Below are 20397 nucleotides of genomic sequence, written 5' to 3' on the forward strand. Positions count from 1 at the left end.
AGGTTCATGCAGTACCACCTCCGAACACAAGAGGCGCTGTAGCTTTTATGAACATGTCCATTCAGTCCTTCTTCTGCTGTCATCTGCTTTGTTTTCATCAAACAACTAGATGGTCAACCAAAAGTAACTCAAAACGTTATTAGCATTTTACTTGAAAGACGAAAAATAGCACTGTATGTTTTTAGCCACAAGTTACGATTTTTTTTTGCTAGGAGTTACTATATAGGAAATATATACATGTTCTAATATCTATATGCAACTTTGCTAGTTTTATAACACTCGTGGAAAGTTCTGTCGGCCCACTAATTTAGCTTACACATGGGCAGCTAACTGCGAGCCCAGTGGAGGCGGAATAAAAACACCGGGATTTAACTTTTTGAGGCTTTTATCGCCATCATGTTAAAATCTAAAACCTTCGTTAAAAAGACCCGGTCGGGTGGGGTGATGAAGATAGTTCGTGAGCATTATCTGAGAGATGATATTTGGTGTGGAAGTGAAGCTTGCACTGAATGCCAACAGGAGTCCACGGTGTTGCAGAAAGACGCATGTATTGAGAGCAATCTCTGCTCCTATCCACATTATCTGATCCCTGACACGAACGTGGTGCTGCATCAGGTAATTTTTTTGCGTGTAACTCAAACATGAGGGGTGTTTGTACCACCAAGAGGTCTAATGATGTCTTGATGATATTCATATACAAATGAATGACACATCTTCTAGTTATTTTGATGTTAAAAGTTTCCCTTTTGACACAGCCATGCATTCTACTTTCTTTGTCTTTTCATGACTGGCATATTAACCAGTTGCAAGAGAGATCTAACTAATAGTGATTCCTGTTACTCCAATTGTATCATCCCTAAATGCACATCCATCCAGTGGAGCTGTGAACCTGTCTGATTCTGTCCACCTTGTGCTTCTAACTTGTCCTGCAGATTGACGTGCTGGAAGATCCTGTGATTCGTAATGTGATTATCCTTCAGACTGTACTGCAGGAGGTTCGCCACCGCAGTGCACCAATCTATAAACGCCTGAAGGACATCATACATGAGAAGGAGAAACACTTCTACACCTTTACCAGTGAGCACCACAGGTACAAGGACACTGGAGACTTTTGTTTTACTGCATCACAACATCCTAATTGCACAGTTGTAATATGTAAAAACATGTTGTTCCTTTATGGTGCACATCCGTTTCCATTTTTGCATACACATTTGTTCTTATAATTTCTCTTTCTTCAGAGAGACGTTCATTGAACGTGAACCAGGCGAGAGTGCCAATGACCGCAACGACCGTGCAATCCGCGTGGCAGCCAAATGGTACAGCGAGCACCTGAAGCCATTGGAGGCAGAGACAGATGGGCTGAAGGTGGTCCTCCTCACCAATGACCAAGGGAACAAGCAGAAAGCAGAGGAGAGTGGCCTGCTGGTGTACAAATGTAATGAATCAATCTTTAGCAGGAGAAAGGCTCCTGTTGGATACAATCATACTTTCAAATGCATCACTTTTACCACTTTGTCACAAGTATTTATTCACTTCTTTTCTAGTTGAAGAGTACATCAAGGGTCTGATAGCGAATTCTGAGCTTGTGGATCGTCTGGCTTTGTCCAATGATGACAAGGTAAACACTTTGTAGTAGTTATGTATATAAATGAATGCTATGTCTGGTTTTGGATAAAAATGGAAGATTGCTTCAAATTTGTCCTCACATCTATGGGACATCATTCTCTGTCTTTTCTCCTTACCTTGCTTTTCGTCTTTCCTCCCTCAGAATGAGGTCACTAGTAGCAAAGTGTTGTTTCCAGAGCACCTTCCTCTGTCAAGGATCCAAGCAGGAATTAAGAGTGGCTCATTCGTCCAGGGCACCTTCAGGGCCAGCAGGGACAACTATCTGGAGGCCACAGTCTTTGTCCAGGGAGAGGGGGAAGACAGCACAGAGGTGTGTGTTCTTTTGATTCAGACGATACAATGTTGCAGAGATCAGATATTCAAAATCTGGAGAGACAGGGACATTCCAGGCCTCCTTGGGATTTGTAAGATAATTACGACAAGTTAATTGACTGTCAAAAATAGTAAAGTCCATGCATATGCTGAAAGCTTTGTACTGTCCTTTTGGCTTGCTGCCAGATTCTCATCCAGGGTCTTCAGAACCTCAACAGAGCAGTGCACCAGGATGTGGTTGCTGTACAGCTGTTGCCGCGGAATCAGTGGGTAGCACCCTCCTCAGTCGTTCTTCAGGACGAAGGCACAGCGAAGGATGACGACGTTGAAGAGGAGGAGGAGGAGAAAGCGGTGAATTTGTGTTTTACTTAAGAGTAATTAAACAGCCTCTGTCTGTGCTTACATTTGGAGATGTCTATGCTGTATCAGTCCTTATAGCTGGAATTAAATTCAGAAGTGTGTTTAGTAGTGTGTGTTTAGGCAGTATCTGGTTGCTGTGTTTCAAAGAGAGAAAGCTTGTAATTTTTAACTTTGCAAATTAATGACAGCTCTGATTTGGGTTTTGTGGCTACAGTGTCCTAATGACCTAATTGTTCCTGTGTGTATGAGCAGCTGAGGATATCAGCAGCTGAGGCAGCCAGGAAGACCACAGGGAAAGTAGTGGGAATCATCAAAAGGAACTGGAGACCATTCTGTGGCATGCTCAATGTCTCCCAGATCAAAGAGGTAAGTTTACTTTATATTCATGGTTTGAAAATATGAAGCTGTCCTCAAAATGAGTATGCATGTTTGCACAATCTATATACCTCATACTGTAAAAACTGTCCAGCAATTTGTTCTCTCAGCATCACCACTGACAGTCCCTTTTCTTTCCTTTTTTTCCAGTCCACCCGCCATCTTTTCACTCCAGCAGACCGCCGCATCCCACGCATTCGCATCGAAACACGACAGTCCTCCACACTGGCAGGCCAGAGGATCATTGTGGCCATCGATGGCTGGCCCAAAGACTCCAGATATCCAAATGTGAGTTGGAATTTTCAGATTTTCAGGTCTTTGAAGCTTTGCATATCCTACTCTGAGTGGCTACATCACCACTCGCCATAGTTTGACAGAAAACTAATCTGTTTGTGTTTTCTACATTTATATGAAGTCACCGTGTTGTAGCTGGACAAACTTACACATGCAGGGAATTTATTAATTTTTTTATTTCTTTTTGTTAGGGTCACTTTGTTCGCAGTCTGGGAGGTGCAGGGGAGAAGGACACAGAGCAGGAGGTTCTGCTACTGGAGCATGACGTTCCACACCAGGCCTTCTCTCAGGCTGTGCTCAGTTTCCTTCCCAAAATGCCGTGGGCCATCACACCAGAGGTAACTGGTTTTCTTGAGACACACTGTTATAGTTTCATTTATAAGTCTATAATCTGAAAGTACATACATATAGGCCTGTGTATAAATTAGCGTGAATGTGTGCGATATAGGACATGGTGAAGAGAGAGGACCTGAGGCAGTTGACAGTGTGCAGTGTGGATCCTCCGGGATGTACAGATATAGATGATGCCCTGCACTGTAGAGAGCTGGAAAACGGAAACCTTGAGGTACGTGTATTGATACCGTTAAGTAACAGTGTTTAGTTATTTGTGTCTGTATTACACTTGAGTCTGTGAACATGTTATTTTTATGCTGTAGGTGGGCGTCCACATCGCAGATGTCAGTCACTTCATCAGGCCTGGCAATGCTCTGGACAAAGAGGCTGCCAACCGGGGCACCACTGTGTACTTGTGTGGCAAAGTAAGAACGTCACACTAACAAGTTTGCATCATTGTGTTGTCACAGTTTGAACGTTGCTACAAGCATGCTCCAAGAGAGAACAACAGCAAAATGAATAAAACATAAAGCCATGTCTCTGTTCCATTAGCATTATGATTTTTACATGGAAAAAGTTGTGAACAAAGAATCTGTTTAGAATATACGTGATGGTTTAAGACTTCTGCCTTATTTTTAGCGTTTTGACTCTATTCCAGTCCTCTCTTTATCTCAACATAAAATGTCTAAAGGTGCCAAAAACATGTGATGACAGTTTGAATGTTTGTGAAGTCTGTCTTTGGATTTGATCACAATTTATGAGAAGATATTTGGATATAATGGAAATTTTCACATAGATGAACGCATATCAATTCTAACTCTACCAAATTGTTTAATATTCTCTCCAACAGAGGATAGACATGGTTCCTGAACTGCTCAGCTCCAATCTTTGTTCTCTACGCTCCAACGTGGAGAGGTGAGGGATGAATACACACACAAGTTTGCACAATAATCCATGTTGTCAGTTCCAGTGTGTACATAGATCAGTTCAGTGTGCACACTTGAGCATCAGCCTAAACCCTCTGTAGCCACTACAAGCGAAATGTTTGTTTCTGATTGTGCTCACTTTCCTATTACTTTCTCACCAGGCTGGCTTTTTCATGCATCTGGGAAATGAACCACAAGGCAGAAATTCTGAAGACCCGGTTCACAAAAAGTGTTATTAACTCCAAGGTACAGTACGGATATACAGCACAGACAATTATATATTTTTGTATAGAGGAGCGTGTATCAATTTTCACCACCTTGCTTAATATTTTCATAGATTCTACAACACAGGGTTAATATACTTTGAAGCATGGTTTCTATTTATTTATGCTTCTTTCTTTTTTCCTCTGCTGTTCGTTGGTTCAGGCATCTCTGACCTACGCTGAGGCCCAGATGAGGATCGACGACACCAGCAAGAGTGACGATATCACCAAGAGCTTGCGGGGTCTCAACAAGCTGGCAAAAATCCTCAAGAGGCAGAGGATAGAGAAAGGGTGAGGACTAGTGAATAGTAACGAATGGATTTATAAAATGTCATGTTTAAATGCTATGTGTTTGGAAAATGCAGTTACAAGAAAAGAATTGTAATGCTGTATATTTAAAATGGTGGTAATCAACATAATTTGTGTTTTGTCATTCAGGGCATTGACGCTTTCGTCCTTAGAGGTCCGTTTCCACATCGACAGTGAAACCCATGACCCCATTGACCTCCAGACCAAAGAGCTCATGTGAGTAACCTCAAAAATATGCATTCTGTGGAATCCGTCTCTCTCCAAAGCTCCTCTTTTTAATATATTTTTTCCACATGTATCTGTCGTTCTGCTATATTTTGGATGTATATAAATAAACCCATTTCTTTTTCATTAGGGAAACCAACTCCATGGTAGAAGAGTTCATGTTGCTGGCCAATATTTCTGTTGCCCAGAAAATTTATGATGAATTTCAAGAGTGTGCTCTGCTGAGGAAACATCCAGCACCGCCTCCATCCAACTATGACATCCTGCTTAAAGCTGCAAAGTCCAAGGTGAGCAGAGACAAACAGTCGTGCTTGAAAAAAATGTGGAAGTCAAATGCTTGTTTCTTGAGCTCATTTAATTCATTTGTCCTGTTAACAAAGAGGGATGTTGTTAATCAGTAAACATACTAAATGTGAGCACAATCACAAAAACAAGGTGCTTCTTCCCAGGCGCCTAAATCACTGTCCACATCTCAAATTTGTTCAACTTGTTAGATTTAAGAAACTGGCCTAAAGTGCTGAAAACAGATGCGACACAGCTGAAGAGTACAAATCTGTTCAGAGACACAAGTGAACATCTTGACAGCCAGGATGTACAAGCACCTCTTTGTCATTAGATCATTCATTTGAGCCATTTATCCAGTACTTGCAAACTATAAGAGCCATTTACCTCATTTCTATGTTCATTTTAGCAACTCTTTAAAGTGTTTATCCGTTCATCCATTTCAATCCTTTATCTACCGTATTAACAAACTGCTCTGCTCACTTAGCACCTAGGTTTCAAGCACTCGTAACACATAGAGTGGACTTTTTTTTAGAAATTCAGTTTGAAATTTAATTCGTTTATCCACTCTGGCCAAACAGTTAACTGATTTCAAATTGAAATCACACAGACTGCGGTTTATGTTTTACAGGGTGACTGACGCAGGTTTCAATCTGGTGTTTACATGATTCTACGTTGACCATCATGCTTTTGATGGCGTCTCATGTTGTAATGCTCTCAAACATACTCAAAGCCATTCGAGCGTGAATATTAAACTATAGCTTGACTTTCAAAAAAAATGACTTTGCATTTGAAAATATCTGTCAGAGAAACTGCAATATTTTAGCCGTTAGCTGTAATTGCAACTGCAGAAGTATCTCTGGTTGGGAGTCAGTGCAGTATAGTAACAACAACTGATATATTGACAACAATGCTCAAGTTTTCTGTCATAAAAATATCATAAGATGTCAACATTTTTGTTTCCATCTCTTATCAGGATGTGGCCATTCACACAGACACAGCCAAGGCACTGGCTGACTCCCTGGATGTGGCCAAAGTGGACGGCTTTCCATACTTCAACACTCTACTGCGCATCTTGGCAACTCGCTGCATGATGCAAGCAGTCTATTTTTGTTCTGGCATGGACAGCGATTTCCACCATTACGGCCTTGCTTCACCCATTTATACACACTTTACATCACCCATTAGGAGGTAGGAAAACTGATATTCTCGGCATTGTGCATAATGGGCTGGGGAAGGCTTTTATAACAAGGAAATGTGCGCAGTTAGTTCTTTCTAACCTCCTGATGCCATCTCTCGCCTCTACCTCCTCCCTTCTTCCCCCTACATCCTGTTTCTCTGCTCTCCTACACAGGTACGCAGATATCATAGTGCATCGCCTGCTGGCAGTGGCCATAGGAGCAGACAGCACCTACCCGGATTTGATGGACAAACATAAGCAGTCAGCCCTCTGCAACAACCTCAACTACAGACACAAAATGTCTCAGTACGCACAGAGGGCGTCTGTTGCCTTCCACACACAGGTAAACACATGTGGACCCACTGGGCTGAACTGGCTTGAGGTCTGCATATGAACGACCCACAGTGCTTAACCACAAATTCACGCTTTTAATACAAACCGTCTCTTTCCAGCTGTTCTTCAAGAGCCGAGGCATACTGAACGAAGAAGGATTTGTTCTGTTTGTGAGGAAGAACGCCATCATTGTACTCATCCCAAAGTTTGGCCTGGAGGGGACGGTCTTCTTTGACACCAAAGACAAAGTGTCCCCAAGCGTTGTTTTTGACGAAGAGGTATGAACACTTGGATTGTGTCCGAAATCGTTCACTCATTCCCTACTCACTTTATAGGGACCACTATATATAGTGAACTATGTAGTGAGGAACATTTCAGACACTACTTGAGCTAGTAGTTACGTCACTCACTAACAGTGATTTGTACCGTAGCAGCATAGTACAAACACACCAAATTCACAGTATAGCACAGAGAAAAAAAACGGAAAAAAAAAAATAAAAAAAAACAAAAACGAGATATCGCACACATTAAAAACAAAAGTTCACGCGCTCACGCAAATAGAGTGCACATCCCCTTGCACACAGCACAAGAGGCCACATAGCGCAGAGACAACAGCCGCTACACAACACTTCACACAGCACAGTGGGAGATATTGAAAGCAAAATATAGAGGGTAAAACATTTAAAACACAACACAAAAACACCCACAAAAAAGCAAAAACACCAAATAGAGCACAATATAGAGGATAGAGGAGGAGATCGGACACACAACCTAAAATTTTTTTGCTGCCACATTTATATAAAAAAAAAAAACAGTTTGTGTTTCTTTGATTAACTGAACAGCATTTATTTCTTCTGCGTATGTGCAGGGTCCTGCTCTGACTGTACAGCAGCACACGTTCCATATATTTGACAAGGTAAAGGTCACCATCAGCCTGGATGACTCCAATATTCAGCACCAGAAGATCCGCATGGCTCTGACTGAACCTGTGGTAAGGACAGACTAAACTGAACAACTTTAATTGTAACCTTACAGATCTCTACTCAAACATTTTCTACAACAGAAGCATATGTTGTGTTTTAGATTCCTGGTGTGAGTGTTCCAGTCCCAGATGCTGCACCGCAGGCCAAGAAACCCAAACTGGACCGCTGACAGAAAAAGCAGCTCCATAATTCACCTGAACCACAAGATGAACCACCAGATCAGAAATCAGTCTGTAAAAGAACCAGTTTGGACTATGATGCATTGACACAGTTAACTGTTATGTTTCAGATATTCTGTTTTTCATTTTTATTTTTTTAATAAATCCACCACAGCAAAGACACATTGTTCCAATCTGACCTGCACCACTTTGTTGTTATACTTGTAATTTTATTAGGATTTGAAGCAGGATAAATGCAGTGTAACCTGTCAAACAACAGTGTAATATGCAACGGTCATTAAAATGTTTTTTAACACATCATGAGTCTGTGCTTTCTTTAAATATATAAAATCTCCCACTAAATTATTTTTGTCTCACAACATTGTGAAATCTGCCCTCGCGTGAAGTGATAATACATTTTACTGATTAATTAGAAGCTCAGTCCCGAGTGATACATTTTTATTTCTGGACCATTGATAGGGTCAGTGAGTCAAAAATACTCCTTTACTCAGAACGTTCAGTACTGCAAAAACACACTTTACAAAGATCCAACTCAAAAATCCATCCTCAAACCAGACAAAGACTTCAAGTTCATTTAATATGACAACAATCCAGCCAACGCTTGTAAGTGGAGAAAAATTGTGAAGAAATGGCTCAGTCAGCTCTTCATTCACTAGTGGCATTATTCAGTGTCTTATTCTGTAATAAATAATCTAGTGATATGAATAAGACCTGCAAGTAACCTGAATATTAATTCTTATTCTTTCACTAGAGGAAAAATAAGCTCTTGTCATATAAAATCAACGTGATAAACGGTTTCATAAAAACATAAATACAGTACAGATCTTATGTCATCTAGGACCTAACAGGTTAATGATGTCAGCACCAAATATGATTGAAATGATGTATTAATACAGCATTCACTGAGATTCTTGTGCAAGTTTGGTACAGAAATCATGTTGTTTCCCACTCCTTTGTTACACCAGTATACTAAATCCAAAAGTATTGTTAGCTTTCAGTGTCTTACAGTGAGGCAACGATGGTCTACGGGTCAGATTATCCTTTGTTAACCTGTGATAAAACAGTGTGATAGAGCATTTGCCAACAGCCAGGTAACTTGAACCTTAACTCTCAAAGGAACCAAAAACCACTTGTGAAACCCCTTGATCCTATTCATACTTCATTTAACAGTCAACCTCAGTCAGTCTAACCAAATCACTTCCCCAAACATGCTTCAAACATAGTGTAAACTTTGTTGTATTTGATTGCAAAATAACCATCACAAGCTTCCCCTGGAAGAGGCGTCCCTTTAAATGCATAAATCAGTTGGCTCAGTGGTGAGGATAAAATACCTGGAAGATAAGAAACTTACTTTTAGTTAAAGATGAAAAAGAAAATGAAAAAGACTTTCTTCAGTAACGTATCTGAACTATTAAATTATCAATTAGTATTTTTTAGAATTAGATCAAAAGACAAACTTGCATATCTACTACCCAGTGATTGTGTTTAAAGGGTCAACATTACCTTTACTTTAGTGTGTCGAGAAACTGGGAAGGCTTCTTCCACCAGATTGGAACTGAAGGACTCTTTGCTGTGACAGTCTGAGCTCAGACCATCAATAAGACTAGCAGTGCCCACTGAGGTAGTGTTATAGCCGCTGTCCACCTAAACACACACAAAACGCAGTCAGTCGCAAATCTTCAATTAGAAAAACATCAATATGAAACGACCAATTAGAAGTACTTCATATAAATTAAATTTACAGTGACATAAAATACAAAAAGAAAACAGTCTGCCAGGGTGAAACTGCTTTCACTGACCTGCATGCTAGAATCGTAGCGTATGCTGCTTCCCTCTGCCAGAAGAGACAGAAACATCTGAGAGCTTTCTATTGCTGACACGTTCCCCATTCGAGAGCTGGTCAGCTGTCCTGAGGGCCTTCCACTTTCCTCCTCTTCATCCTCCTCATCCTCCAGCCTCACTTCTATTCCTGCATCCTTTCCTTCTTCCATTTTCACAGGTTCCATAGGATCCAAGGTAACTCTTTCATTGTCAATAGGGTGAGCGTCCCTCACCAGGGGTGACAATGGATCTAGATCCATAGGGAGGAGAGAAGAGGAGGAAGATGAGGAGGAGGGGAGTGGTTCTTCTGCCTCGTCATTGACTTGGAGTTTAGGGTTGAGGATCGGTGAGATGAGGGGAGGGGAAGCCCAGCAGCGGACTCTGGGTCTGGGCTTGGGTCTGGAGGCATGGTAGGGCTCATTGTGGCAATGGAGCTGGTGTGGGGAGCAGCTACGAATGGGAGAGCACCCTTCGACAAATGGACTTTCATTGAAAGATTTAACATCTACGTCCAGGGGAACACCAGGTGGGGTCAAATTGCTCAGCTGCTTTCTTTCAGCTAAAGAAAGAACACAGATCCACATTGAAGAGATAATTAGTCAACATTACCACAGTGGCTTTTGAAAAGGTTATTTCCCCAATTCTGCTTTATTTGTATATTACGAATTTGTGTACGAGTTACAAAGCAAAAAGTCTACCTGAGGTTATAGGTGTGCGTGCTGCATGTGCAACAATAGGAGAAATTGTGGGGGAGACGAGGCCAGCAGGAGACGATCTATCAGGAAACATAGGACTGCTGATGCTGCCCAGGCTGCAGTCCCGGAAACAGCCATGCTGGATGGGACTGGACGAGAACTGACCCTATGAAGAAAACAATGTAAATCTATTATCGTTTAACAATTTTAATGCTGATTTAACTTTACTACAAACACAAAAAGCCCTGCAATTTCTTGCTAAGAAGCACCTGAATCAAAAACATTAGTTTTGAAGTTTAGTTGCAGCTTTTGAGGCAGACCAACAGTACAACAATACTGCAGTACTCCTGTGCCAAAAACATTAATCAATCAGTTCATCAGGAGATGAATTCAAAGTAAAGGTTTGCTGATAAGAGGTTCACAGATATCCAGAGGTGCTTGCTTTCTTCAGTTTCATGTTTGTAAATGTGATACTTTTGTTCCTTTTTGGCCTGACAAATGGATATTCAGCTCCATGTGTATGGCAAAATATCATCATATGCATCCCTACACTCACCGTAGAAGGAGTCGGAGCCGACACACCACAGGACAAAGGGGAGGAGAAGATAGAGGATATAGCCTCAGAACCTTCAACAGCTCCCTCTCCTCTGCTGAGAGATTTCCTCTCCTGTCTGGCATGGCTCCTCTCTGGGCTTGGTGGACTCGAGCTATCTGAGCCGCTGTAACTGCCTTGGCCATCGAGGAACAGTTTTCTTCTCAAGGAGGAGGAACTAAGACTCTCCTGCACAGCATCACACGGTTCCTCGTAACGATAATATTCTCCTGAGGGCGAAGAAACAGACAAGGTGATTTGATGGTAGAACACTCTGACGTTCTTCAACCTCTATTCTACTGGCACTGAATAGAAGCTTACCTAATACTTTTTCCAAATCAAAAGCCAAAGGCAACGAAAGGGTTGTCTGACAAGCAACTGTAAATCAAGCAACAAAAACAAGTTAGTACAGTTTTTAAAAAATGAGATACGGGGGCACAGATTATAGAAAGTAACGTCAAACTGCCTCAATAAGCACACAAACCTGAGATTTTTTCAGGCTCCTCTGCAATCATTGCAGACTTAAAACCTGCAAGTGCAAAGAAACATGAACATAAAATTAGAATAAACCTACAGTACGATGACATAAAATCAAAAGGCAAAAAGGAAAATGGGATCTATAAACAACAAAACTTCATGTCATCTTTTAACAGGAGTTACAACTTACTTTTCTTATAGAGCTGAGGGGCTTTACGGATGTCTGGTGCTGCCCAAGGGGAAGGCACAATGGCTCCTTTGGTAAAAAACTTTATTGGAAAATAGGGAAATGACATAATTACAAATCACCAATGTACCAAAACCTCTATCATGATGCAATAAAATGAGATTAGATTAGATTTCCAAACCTGCTCAATAGCATTCTGACGTTTTTCCTCAATGTCAGAATCCGTCCTGAAACATAGAATAAGGACATTTTATCACTTACATTTTCATTCTCCAATACAAAAATGTGACCATATGTAAGTGAAGTAACATTGCTCTAACTTAAAGAATTTCAGTTTTGTCTACATACATATACTTATTATCAGTTTACAGTACATACCTTGTCTGGCTGAGGTAAAAAGATTGTCGCTGGATTTCCTCTGGGTCTATGTGTACAGGTAGAAGACTGGCCATTTCATCGATAGACCAGTTAAACTTGGGTGGAGTCTGAGGACGAGACAGATGAGAAAATGAATAAAAGACGACATACACCATTGAAAGAAGGAAGTGCTGCAGGATGTTCACAAGAAAAAAAATGGGAACATCACGCAGCAGCAACTTACTACACAGTATTTATGCATGTGCCACATTCTAGTAGATCTAAAAGATACAGTCTCATTTTCCCAGACATCAGTTAACAGAAAATCAGTTTCAATGAAGATCTACATTGATTTTGTTTCCATTAGTCTCACACTAGGTTTAATCCATGTGTGGGAAACTATCTGATAAGTGTGAAGTGTGTTCAGACTCACAGTTTTACATGGCTTGGACTTGAAGACCGAGGGGCTCGGAACCAGGGCTTCCCGGAGATGGTGGTAGTCATTGGGACTTTCAAAGGGGTTTCTAATGGAAGGTCTGCCTGGAGTCTCTGGGGTGATCTGTAGCTCAACATGGTCCCCCATCTTAGCTGACAAAAACAAATTATCCAGTCAAAGACATTTCAAACATACAATTATAAAGGAATAATCCACAAAAAGACAGTCTCCATTTCCTCGTAGTGGTTTGTGTAGTTAGCTCGATATGTAAGTTACATCAAACTCTCGTCGTTTCTATACGTTAATTAGCTTTCGAAAGGAAACCACGACTACTGAGGAAGGAATCTGGTCACAGCGTTACACTTTACTCAAAACTACGATAATATATGAGCTATATACGTTGAGTCGTCGGTACTTACAACTGTTAATGGGTCGGGACTTTGAACACACAGCTAAAAAACAATCCTCATTGAAGACTCAGCAGCAAACAATCAGCAGGGACAGTTCAAACGTTTATTTCAATTTCGCTCACCGGACCCGCCAGCCAATAGAAACGAAGCAGTCCGTGTCGTCACTTCCTGCAGCAGTTTCGTTAGTGAGAGTAGCAGGCTAGGTGGCTAACTAGCAGCTAATATTGTGCTGTCATGAGTGGACATTTCTAGTTTTTTTTCGGGAGCTCTTATCTAAAATGAATACGACACGTTTAAAGTCTGACTGAACTGTTGTGGTAACTTAATTGCCTTGTGTGGCGTCCTCAAGTTTCTATTTGTTAGCCACTTGCTAGTAAGCGTTAGCTAACTATATTCATTCATCACTATGGCAAGTGCAGCAAATGCAAACGTAAACGCAGTCCGGGAGACAATGGATGGTAAATATATGTTAAATACAAATGCAGTTGATTATTAGTGTGGAAAATAACTTAAAACTATTTTGTAAAATAGACGGGCTTTGTGGTGAACCGTTAGCTTGGTTGTAAGAGTTTTGTCTTGACACTTTCTTCTTCCCACAACAGTGCTGCTGGAGATCTCCAGGTTGCTGAACACAGGTTTGGACATGGAGTCTCTGTCCATATGTGTGAGACTTTGTGAGCAGGGCATCAACCCAGAAGCTCTGTCTGCAGTCATCAAAGAGCTTCGTAAAGCCTCCGAGTCCCTCAAGGTACAAAAACACAGAGCCATTCCTTTCTTATTAGTGAGGATACTGTTTTTAGATGTGGCATGTGAGGTTCTAATCCTGGTCACCAACAAGTGTCACTGCTGATCAATTTGTTATTTATAAGAAATCGTGTCACGCCAGTGTGAGAATCCCAAACCTCAAAGTGATGTCTTAAATTGTGCTGCCTATGGAACAGTTCAAAACATTGGATCTTAAAGTTGCAGTGACGTAGTAAGGGGATGAGCAGAAAAGATAAAGATAAAGATAAAGATAAACTTTATTCATCCCGAAGGAAATTGTTTTGCCTCACATTTGAGACGCTCTAACTAATTTCTTGTGAAGTGTTTGTTTTTCAGGATAGGATTTTTTTTAAAAAAAGATCATTTTAAATTGTAGTACATTAAATCAGTTAATTAACCAATTATAGTACATACTCAAGTTTTAAACTGGCAACTGCGTACACCAGCGCTGAAATATATTAGTAGTAGTAGTAGTAGTAGTGCTATTACTTTGAACAAATTAAAAGATGCTTTTGGGTTTTTTTTGTTGTTTTTCTTTTTACACAAATGTGTTGATGTACATGTACCAGGCATTAATTATGCTGCATTAAAATATAGATTTTCATCTAGTTATTCTATCCATAGAAAGATATTTTAGTGACCTTCCAGAAAATTTACTATCCTTCAAAGGTCCCATCTTGTGCTGTTTTGCAGCAAATTAAGGAAAGTGTCTCTGCAATTTTTTTAAGCTCAATACACTGAAAAGTTGATTAATTTTGCCATGGCTGCCCCGTTCTAAACAGGTTGTTAAAGTGTCTGCAGCTTTAAATACAAATTGAATTGCTGCTGTGGACACCCCCTTCAGGAAGGAGACTCTCTCTGTGTCTGTGATTGACAGCACAGAGTGAAACTGTTGATACCTCCATTGCTGACATAGACATGAAAGTGTGTGTGAGACCAAGACTTTCTGTCTCTGAAAGTCCCTTGAGATTAAAATTTCCACAGGACCCTGACCCGGGGTTCAACGATCAAAGCTGATGGTAATATCTGATGCATTCGCCGCACAATGTGCTAACATTAAGGATTTTTCTGTTGTGGTGACATTGCCATCAAAAATGCAAGTAGGGCCTTCAGTTTGTCAGATACTGGAGTGCAGGAAGACTCTTATGTTCACTCTTGTTAACAGCAGAGTATTTTGCAAGCTTTGTTGGTGACTGAGACATTTTAGAGTTAGCAAAAGCAACTGTAGAAAGTGAAGAAAACCTGGTCGACTGTGAGGCAGCTGCTTATTCTAAATAGTCTTGCTTTGCCAGCCCATTCTGTAGTAATAGGGGACAAAAGCACTTGTATTTACGTAAACCAATCACAGTCATCGTTAGCAGGGCTAAGTGAAGGATGCAGCTTCGATGTTCACTCAAAATAGTGATGGGCGATAAGCAGTGTCATTAAAATAGATAATCCACCGCAGAAAACTAGCAAGGCTGCCTTACTGCACGATCCAAATCCTCAGCAAGAACTTGGAATTTTATAGTGCAGCAGGCTGCTGCTCTGACGTTATTGTGGTTGTTTCCTCATTGTAAAGAAAGCAGTAAAACAAAGATAGCGGAAGGAAGGACAAAGCGGTGACTTTTACATTCATCCTACATCTGGTGAATCAGACTACATACTAAATGACTCACCTCACAGGCAGCAGGCAGTGAGGGGACAGGATTCTATATGTTTTTAACCGGAAGACTAGTGTCTGCGTAGAAGCTGAATAGAACTGTGACTGGCTCATAGCCTACCTAGTTCAAAGGGGCTAGAACAACAGCAGGAGTAAGTATCTTCATTTTGTCACAGCTTTTATTTGGGACATACAAAACCTTTATTATATATCATTGTCACAATATGAAATTGCAGATACACAACATGAGTGCCAGTGCAGGGCCCTCTTTTAATATGGTTGGGTACAGTACAAGTTTAATTTAGTTTTAGGTGTTCTCCTCGTACTTGTCACCTTCTGTCAAGAGTTTTCCTACCTTCATATGTAGTGCACTGTATACTATACTTGTCCTTTTTGTGCTAAACAAAAAAATATCTGTTATTTCTTTTTACTTAAAGTCCATATTTAGATTCTGGGGTTGTATGAGAATCAAAAAAGGAAATAGTTTAATTTCTGTTGTGTACATTTAGTAGTAGGAAAATATCTTAGAGAGACTAAAATGTTTTAATAATCATGAGTAATATTCATTCTGATGTAGCTTTTCCACATGTTCATTAATTTTCACTCAGTTTTGCAACCATATTGTTCACTTTATTATAAACATGCAATGAGTTATGATGATGAATCATAAGTGTGTATATTCTTTTCTTTTAGGCTTCTGAGAACTGCACAAACTGAAGATGAAAACGAATCACCTCAGTTTGGGACTTTTAATGGGATCATGCTCCGTTCCTGGATCTGTACCTACTATGGGTTCTCCAGGAAACCAGATTTCTCTGTATTTTGACACTCTGTCCTCTTTGCCTCCTTGTTGACTAATTTGCTCCTGTTCTGCGCTTTGACTTGTGTCATGTTTTTGTTTTTTTTTCTTCTTCTTCTTTTTTTTTTTCAGTCCTCGCTCTAAACTCAAGTCTTATTCTGTCATTTTGCCTCAAAATTTCGGTGCCCCAAGTTTTTCCTAACACAGTTTGTAATGTGTTGGTTCAGGTTTGCATTGACATCCCGCCTTAATTTAAGAGCAAACTTCTGGTTTCTGATCATCAGCTTGATTTGCTCTTTTCATGATGAAATGTTTTTATGGTGTTTTTGAAATGTGTATGATTTGTTAAGCATGGTTTTGTTTTTTTATTTGTGTTCTTTTGCCATTTCCATTTTTCATGTGACTATTCAGGATGGAAAGTCTAAATTAAAACGTTACAGTCAGTGGCCACCAGATGGTGTTGTGTATTTCTTATTCCAATCTGAGGTCTTCATTGGGTGTTGGGTAACTTGCACGGTTACAACCCATCTCATGAGTTTTTCTGATGATTCACCAGCTCTGAGATTGTATTAAGTCGTTTTAAAAATGACGTTTCTCTTCTTCGTTTGTCTTTTTTTGTTATTGACTTTATCCAAATTTTGTATCCACCAATAGCATTTTTTCCAAGTGATATCATTCTGACGGGCTTCCCCTTAATGGGAGCTAATTTTTTTTGAGAAAGATTTTACAAAGGAAATGATCTTTCCTGTCGGACTAGGTGAAAGGGACAATGATATTGCCAGAACATTGCACAATACAATACAAAAACAGACCACGCATGAGTGATCGCATCCACAGCCAGCAGCATGCTTCACTAAAAAATAAGACATGAACAAGGGTCATTCTTTACAGCAGGATGTCCTGTTGATCTGAAATGTTCTCTCCTTTATGTCTGGCCTCTGAAAAGTATTTGTGATGTATTGCAAACTTGACAAAAAAAACACGTCTTTGATCAACCAGAAATGAAACCCCTACATCATGTATCTAACCACGCAGCATTGTTTTGTTTCTCCGCTGTCTGTAAAATAGCTCTATTCATCTTCGAGACGAGGGAAAATGCTGAGAGCACAGAACATTCCTCCACAGGCCAATATACAGGCTAGAGGCGACCTCTTACCCACCCAGACTTGTATCAGTTAGTGTGTGTGTGTGTGTGTGTGTGTGTGTGTCCCTCTACGTGTGAGAGTTGAGGTGTTCACGCAAAGCTGTAGATGTCTACAAATGAGAAGCCCCTAAGCCATCTGACAGTAACGCCTCACCCCTCACAGGCTCACCACAGAGGAAGCCAGCGAGCGAGCAGCGGAGTATGTGTGCGTGTAAGCATTTCTGTCTTCTTCTGCTTTGTCTCGCCATCTTGACTGACAGGCTGTGAGTCTAAATCTCTGTACTGCTGCTTTGATCTCTTAACACAGTATCTCTCTGTTCCTCAATACCAGCATCGTGTTAGCCAAGCATGAGAGACATACAGATGCGGTGCAGTGGCTCTCCTTGATAGTCCGTAAGCCTAAACAACCCCTGGTCTCAGTGGGGGGGCGAGCTGCATGAGATGCTGAAGGAGGCAGACCCACACCGAGAATCCTTTTCCTTTTTACAAAGGAAAAAAGAGTTATGCATGGCTTGATTGGCTACTATGGGCGTGGGATTCGAGGATGCATTGCTCTCTGTTTGATGTGGTTGAAGGGTTTCTCCTTATCCAAGCCAGCTACTTTGATCTCTGTTAAACAAAATATTCCCAAATCCCACAGTCCTGACAGAGATTAGCGTCCATATATGCATAAACATCTAAGAGGTGTTCAACTAGGGCACTGGTCAGGTCACATGACTGTATCAACTTAAGAGGCAAGCAGGTCCTCGCATCAGAACTTCTAAAGGTGTTTATATTTGTATGTCTGATAATTATCCGGGGCGAGGATTATTTTTCTGATAAATGAGGCCAGTCTCATTTAAAAGTGAAAGACCTACTGTATGTGTGGCAATTACAGTTCAGGTGTGTGCAGTGGATATTAGGAAAATAATTAGACTGGACTGATTAGAAGTTCTTTATGTATAAGGAAACATAGTCTGTTGATGTTTTTCCAAACCTAAATTACAACCACATTGTCTCATGAAACCAAGAGCCTTATTTGAAGCAGAGTTTGACTAAAAGTCAAAGATCTCAGTGTGCATACTTATGATTAGGTCACTAATTACCATTAGCAATAAACAGGTTGGTTTAATGGTCTCCCTGCAGAGACAAGGCTTTGTTTGTCCATTTCATGTTTTATTGCGCCTTATATGATAATTTCAGGCCTAGAACTTTTAGTTCTACATAATTTCAGATGAGGTCTTCCACTTGGATGATGATAAAATGAGTTGGGACTGAAACAGACTTGTTTGTCTAAGTCTGACAAATGTTTCACCAATGCAGCAGTATTTTAGGACACTTGCATGTGCAGGAGACACAAACGGTGTCAAGTAACAAAAATGTTTACTCAAGTACATTTCAGACTTGTGCTTCAGCATTTTAATTGTATAGTAATTTTTTAGTTCTACTCAACTACATTTACTGACAAGTATTTAGTGGTTATGAGACATGCCCACCTAACATTGTGTAATTAAAAAACATTTTTTTTGCACCACAACAGCCAGCTCTGAGCTTAAAATTCTACTTACATGTTAATGCAAGTCAAAAATGATCCAGTTGGGTGATATATAGTGCTTTTAATGACTAATTTTACTTTTATACTGAAGTAAATTTTGTTGGGAATACTCTGATATTTTCCCTTAAAGTGAGATTTTACTGCCTTTTTACTGAAAACTGACACTTCACATTACAAGATAATTTCTCTTATTTTATTTAAATTTTCTTAAGACTGTTGCTTTAGTGGCTTCACCAGCAGACAACCAGACAAAGAGAAAGTGGAAAAAGATCTCAACAACATTGTCTCCTGTGTATGTACAGACTGTTTGCTTCTTGTTTTAAAATGTTCATCCATTACGCAAAGGTGATCAAATGAGTCAGTTTCACTTTTTGTATCTTTCGTAAGTTTGCCCACATTAGCTTAAATTAGTCACCATAGGATACAGGTCATACTTGACTAAATAAGATTTAACAGAAAATTCCTTGAGTTAACACTAGGTGTGATTTGTAAGAGAAATAATAAGTTATTTCTTATTTCAAAAGTTGGTCTTGCTTGAAGTAAAATTTTGATTGACGTTTACATTTTGATTTTCTCAATGCCTCTTCTACCCCTGACAAAAATTACCAAAAATAACTACCAAGAAAGCAGTATATTCTAATGTCCTGAAATCCAATTAATGAAACCCATACAGCAGTATGTATATCCTGGAGTCATCATGCTTAAAGGCCTGGCACTGAAGTGACTGATTTATCAGTATTTCTGCAACTGATCAAGCCTGTCTGGCCCTCATCCTTCAGCAATGTGAAGCTTCACCGACTGTATTTGCCCTGAGAGGAGTTCTGTGACCTTGTTAGAGCTTTTTTCCAATACACCACCGTTGATTAAATACAGGGCACACTCTTACACCGTAAGATTATACTGTTTAGGTCCCAATTAAATTCATAGCAAGGAAATTGGATCATAAACTCTTTAAAGGATCGTTAACAATCATTAGACAGGATAATAGCATGGCAATCAAAATATGTAAAAAGAAAAAAAAAAAAAACTTCCAAAGTCTTTTAGTGACTTTGTTGTTTTTGGACATTTTCCAACCTGATTAATGTAGAATTGATTGATTTACAGTTGTAATTAGCTGTACTCTGCATAGATGCATAATAATCATATATCTCCCTGCTTGTTTTAAAGTATTAATTGGTTTCATTAACAAAAGCAGTTAATTGAATAACAATTAACAAAGTTGATGATGGTATCAACGCAGCGCATGCAAACTCCCTTGTGTTTTCCCTATGATGATAATGAAACCACCTTTTTATCAGATTGGAATTTTGTGTGTTGGACTATGTAATGACTAATATGATATTGGGCTTATTAGTTTATTCGAGTGGCTCACTGAGGCGTTAAGCTGGTATTGAACACATTGTGTTTAACAGGTAGGCACCATATGCTGCCTTAATCAGACATTGGAATCACATTTGGTTGTTAAATTGTCTTCTAATAAAAGCAGGTAGTAAAACAACTTGAGCTAATTCAATTTCAGGCGAGTTTCGGCAAAGTGAACAGCTGTTCGTATTTGTCG

At 40.0% G+C, this 20397-nt stretch overlaps 3 protein-coding genes across 3 annotated transcripts; 2 read left to right on the forward strand and 1 right to left on the reverse strand.

Moving 5' to 3' along the window:
* Positions 1–335: 335 nt before the first annotated feature.
* On the forward strand, positions 336–8277 carry dis3 (DIS3 exosome endoribonuclease and 3'-5' exoribonuclease). Its single transcript, XM_008303839.1, has 21 exons — positions 336–615; positions 933–1090; positions 1239–1435; positions 1545–1618; positions 1769–1936; positions 2125–2289; positions 2551–2664; positions 2824–2961; positions 3159–3305; positions 3416–3532; positions 3624–3725; positions 4151–4215; positions 4388–4472; positions 4653–4780; positions 4928–5014; positions 5154–5310; positions 6282–6496; positions 6660–6828; positions 6938–7096; positions 7687–7809; positions 7902–8277. Exons 1-21 carry the CDS (start codon positions 397–399, stop codon positions 7968–7970), a joined length of 2856 nt encoding a protein of 951 aa, XP_008302061.1. The 5' UTR covers positions 336–396; the 3' UTR covers positions 7971–8277.
* Positions 8278–8404: 127 nt separating this feature from the next.
* bora (bora aurora kinase A activator) lies at positions 8405–13042 on the reverse strand. The gene is made up of 12 exons (XM_008303840.1): positions 12965–13042; positions 12543–12697; positions 12131–12237; positions 11934–11979; positions 11756–11834; positions 11573–11617; positions 11410–11466; positions 11053–11318; positions 10500–10662; positions 9780–10360; positions 9484–9624; positions 8405–9311 (listed from the first exon to the last, which is right to left on the reverse strand). Exons 2-12 carry the CDS (start codon positions 12690–12692, stop codon positions 9291–9293), a joined length of 1656 nt encoding a protein of 551 aa, XP_008302062.1. The 5' UTR covers positions 12693–12697; positions 12965–13042; the 3' UTR covers positions 8405–9290.
* Positions 13043–13115: 73 nt separating this feature from the next.
* On the forward strand, positions 13116–16614 carry mzt1 (mitotic spindle organizing protein 1). The gene is made up of 3 exons (XM_008303841.1): positions 13116–13413; positions 13558–13703; positions 16056–16614. The coding sequence occupies exons 1-3, from the start codon at positions 13362–13364 to the stop codon at positions 16077–16079; spliced, it is 222 nt and encodes a 73-aa protein (XP_008302063.1). The 5' UTR covers positions 13116–13361; the 3' UTR covers positions 16080–16614.
* The last annotated feature ends 3783 nt before the right edge of the window (positions 16615–20397 follow it).

Source organism: Stegastes partitus, unplaced genomic scaffold, assembly GCF_000690725.1.
Source record: "Stegastes partitus isolate 25-593 unplaced genomic scaffold, Stegastes_partitus-1.0.2 Scaffold2078, whole genome shotgun sequence".
Lineage (NCBI taxonomy): Eukaryota > Metazoa > Chordata > Actinopteri > Pomacentridae > Stegastes > Stegastes partitus.